Source organism: Nannobrachium achirus (genome assembly GCF_963921795.1).
Source record: "Nannobrachium achirus genome assembly, chromosome: 4".
Taxonomy (NCBI): Eukaryota; Metazoa; Chordata; class Actinopteri; order Myctophiformes; family Myctophidae; genus Nannobrachium; species Nannobrachium achirus.
Genome location: NC_137813.1, coordinates 56,530,193 through 56,532,692, shown reverse-complemented (window position 1 = coordinate 56,532,692; position 2,500 = coordinate 56,530,193). Strand labels below are relative to the sequence as shown.

The window sequence follows — 2,500 nt, the reverse complement described above, 5'->3', positions numbered from 1 at the left end:
TTACAGCTAGATAGTAGATACTAGTTATAGTAACTAATGTTAGTTACACTGAAACTGTTTTATTTTATCATCTATCTCTTCAGCTCTCCAGGTTCAACCAACGGACAACACAACAGGTAAACAAACATGAACAAACACCTAAACACTATAGATTGTAGCCTTACTTGTTTTGTTCTCTCTCTAATTCTAAATCTAATTATTTAGAGGCTTTGTAATTAATTAATCTAAATGAATTGCATGTTTGATCGCATATAATTATTTGACCTGAGAAGTAAATGTATTTAAAATAAAACGCATTTTGGTATACAAGTGGGCAGAGCATAATTATTAATTATTATATGTCATTAATATATGTATTATTAATATATTATATATACAGTATATTAACTCTATATTCTGTTGTCTTTGTAAAGATGGTGATGTCAGATTGGTGGGAGGAACCAGTCGCTGTGCTGGTAAACTGGAGTTGAAAAATGAAGGAGAGTGGAGACCAATGAATCCTAATGAATGGACCAATGAGTTATCATCTGTAGTGTGTAGACAGCTGAACTGTGGCACTGTTGTTTCATCAAAACAGGATTATGGTTCTCGACGTGAACCATCATGGTGGTTTCTTTGGCCTGCATGTAATGGATCTGAATCTTCAATTAGGGAGTGTGGAGACATTCTTTCAGGATATGTCAGCTCCGGACTGCAGTTGATCTGTTCAGGTACTGTACCAAGCTGACTTCAACAATTACACAATTTCATGATTGTGTGAAGTGAGTAAATATGAAAATTGTGTTCTTTATATTTCTTAATGAGTGTGTAATGTAAGTAACCTTACTTACACAATCACCCCCCCCCCTTAACACTCTCTGTCTGTCTGTCTGTCTGTCTGTCTGTCTGTCTGTCTGTCTGTCTGTCTGTCTGTCTGTCTGTCTCTCTCTGAATCACAACATCATACAGAGGTCATGTCCTTTGTGTACTAAATGTAGCCACAAAGTTGTAGTGTGACCACATCAAAATGACAACCAGTCTGTTTGCTTCCCGCATATCTTTTTATAAGTGTTATTATAGAAATCATACAATTATGCTGCGACCGAAAGTCATTTTAGTGCATGGGAGAAGGAAGCTAAACAGGACACGGCGGCACAGTAGCCCGGCAGTCAGAACCGGCGACGGTAAACGGCAGACGGCATGCCGTTCAAAGTAAAATACTTATTTCAGTACCGTATCGGACAGGATCGAACACCGGATGTTACGTACGTAGCTCCATGTCGTGGGACAAATCTCAGCAGAACGCCTCCACCTTCCTTCCTCCTTTCGCTATCCATCATGTCAGATACACAAACGTCATTTGAGAGGAAATTAGGCCTACCATAACAGCAACACCATGGCAACACAGTGAACACACCTTTTCATTTGGCTTGCGCGTTTTCATTTTGCCACCATGCTGTTCCGTCTGACTTTTTCTTTTTTTCTTTTCTTTTCAACCGTGACGTGCCGTCCAGCAGGTCAGGGGGTACCGTTTGCCACCCCCCCCCCCTACGCTTGCCTGAGCCCATGTGAACCCAGCATTACCCATTCCCGCTTTGTGAATGTCAAATAAATATTTAGCAGCAAACAGGAGAAACAAAGGACATCATCTGCTGTATATCAACAGTGAAACCAACCTGCTATTATTACACTGAAACTAATTTAACGTATTTTCTCTTCAGCTCTGCAGGTTCAAGACCACACAAAAGGTAAAGAAACAACAAACAACTAAAAATAGACTGTAGCCTTACATGTTTTGTTCTATATTATATTAGGGATGTCCGAAATTGACTTTTTTTTATGGATAACCGATAAACTGATATTCCCCAACTCTTAATCTCCCATACCGATATCAAGCGATATGTCTGTCTGTCTTTCATTTTAAAATGCGTATGCATTGTTGTTAATTAGTGGTTGGCCAACTTGCCAACTTTAAATACTCTGTGTGTGTGTGTGTGTGTGTGTGTGTGTGTGTGTGTGTGTGTGTGTGTGTGTGTGTGTGTGTGTGTGTGTGTGTGTTCTCTCTGTACAGATGGTGATGTCAGATTGGTGGGAGGAACCAGTCACTGTGCTGGTAAACTGGAGTTCAAAAACCAAGGAGAGTGGAGACCAATTAATCCTTACCTCTGGACCATTAAGTTATCTTCTATAGTGTGTAGACAGCTGGACTGTGGCACTGTTGTTTCGTCAAAACAGGTTTCTGGTCCGAGAAGTGAACCTTTGTGGTGGATTATCGTATCTAAATGTGATGGATCTGAATCTTCAATTATGGAGTGTGGAACTAAGAAGCCAGATACTGCCGACTACAGACTGGAGTTGGTCTGTTCAGGTAACAAGCTAACGTCAACACATGTTGTTCTTTATGTTTCTTAATGAGTGTGTAAGTTTGTAGCCTTACTTGAAGGAGTGTGCATTAAAGTCGTATACTTGAACTTCTACTACTACTGCAGACTACAGACTGGAGTCGGTCAAACAATTACTT

General features: G+C 40.0%; 2 protein-coding genes across 8 annotated transcripts in view; one reads left to right on the top strand and one right to left on the bottom strand.

The window, feature by feature from the left end:
* LOC308283021 (uncharacterized protein) overlaps positions 1-2,500 on the bottom strand; it is a gene marked incomplete at both ends in the record, with an annotated part of 211,104 nt that overhangs the window by 115,102 nt on the left and 93,502 nt on the right. The gene's annotated exons all lie outside the window — the stretch shown is intronic.
* Positions 1-2,500, top strand: part of LOC308284233 (scavenger receptor cysteine-rich type 1 protein M130-like) — an 83,113-nt gene that overhangs the window by 17,476 nt on the left and 63,137 nt on the right. For 5 of the 7 annotated variants that reach the window (XR_013961996.1, XM_080724789.1, XM_080724788.1 and 2 more), the window contains 4 exons: positions 84-116; positions 414-710; positions 1,701-1,727; positions 2,051-2,347. Coding sequence is in view for 6 of the 7 variants with exons in the window: in XM_080724789.1 (XP_080580915.1) it covers positions 84-116; positions 414-710; positions 1,701-1,727; positions 2,051-2,347 (654 nt within the window). In the remaining variant the exon portion in view is untranslated. The remainder of the gene's footprint in view (positions 1-83; positions 117-413; positions 711-1,700; positions 1,728-2,050; positions 2,348-2,500) is intronic. The other 2 variants (XM_080724791.1, XM_080724790.1) reach the window with 1 other exon arrangement.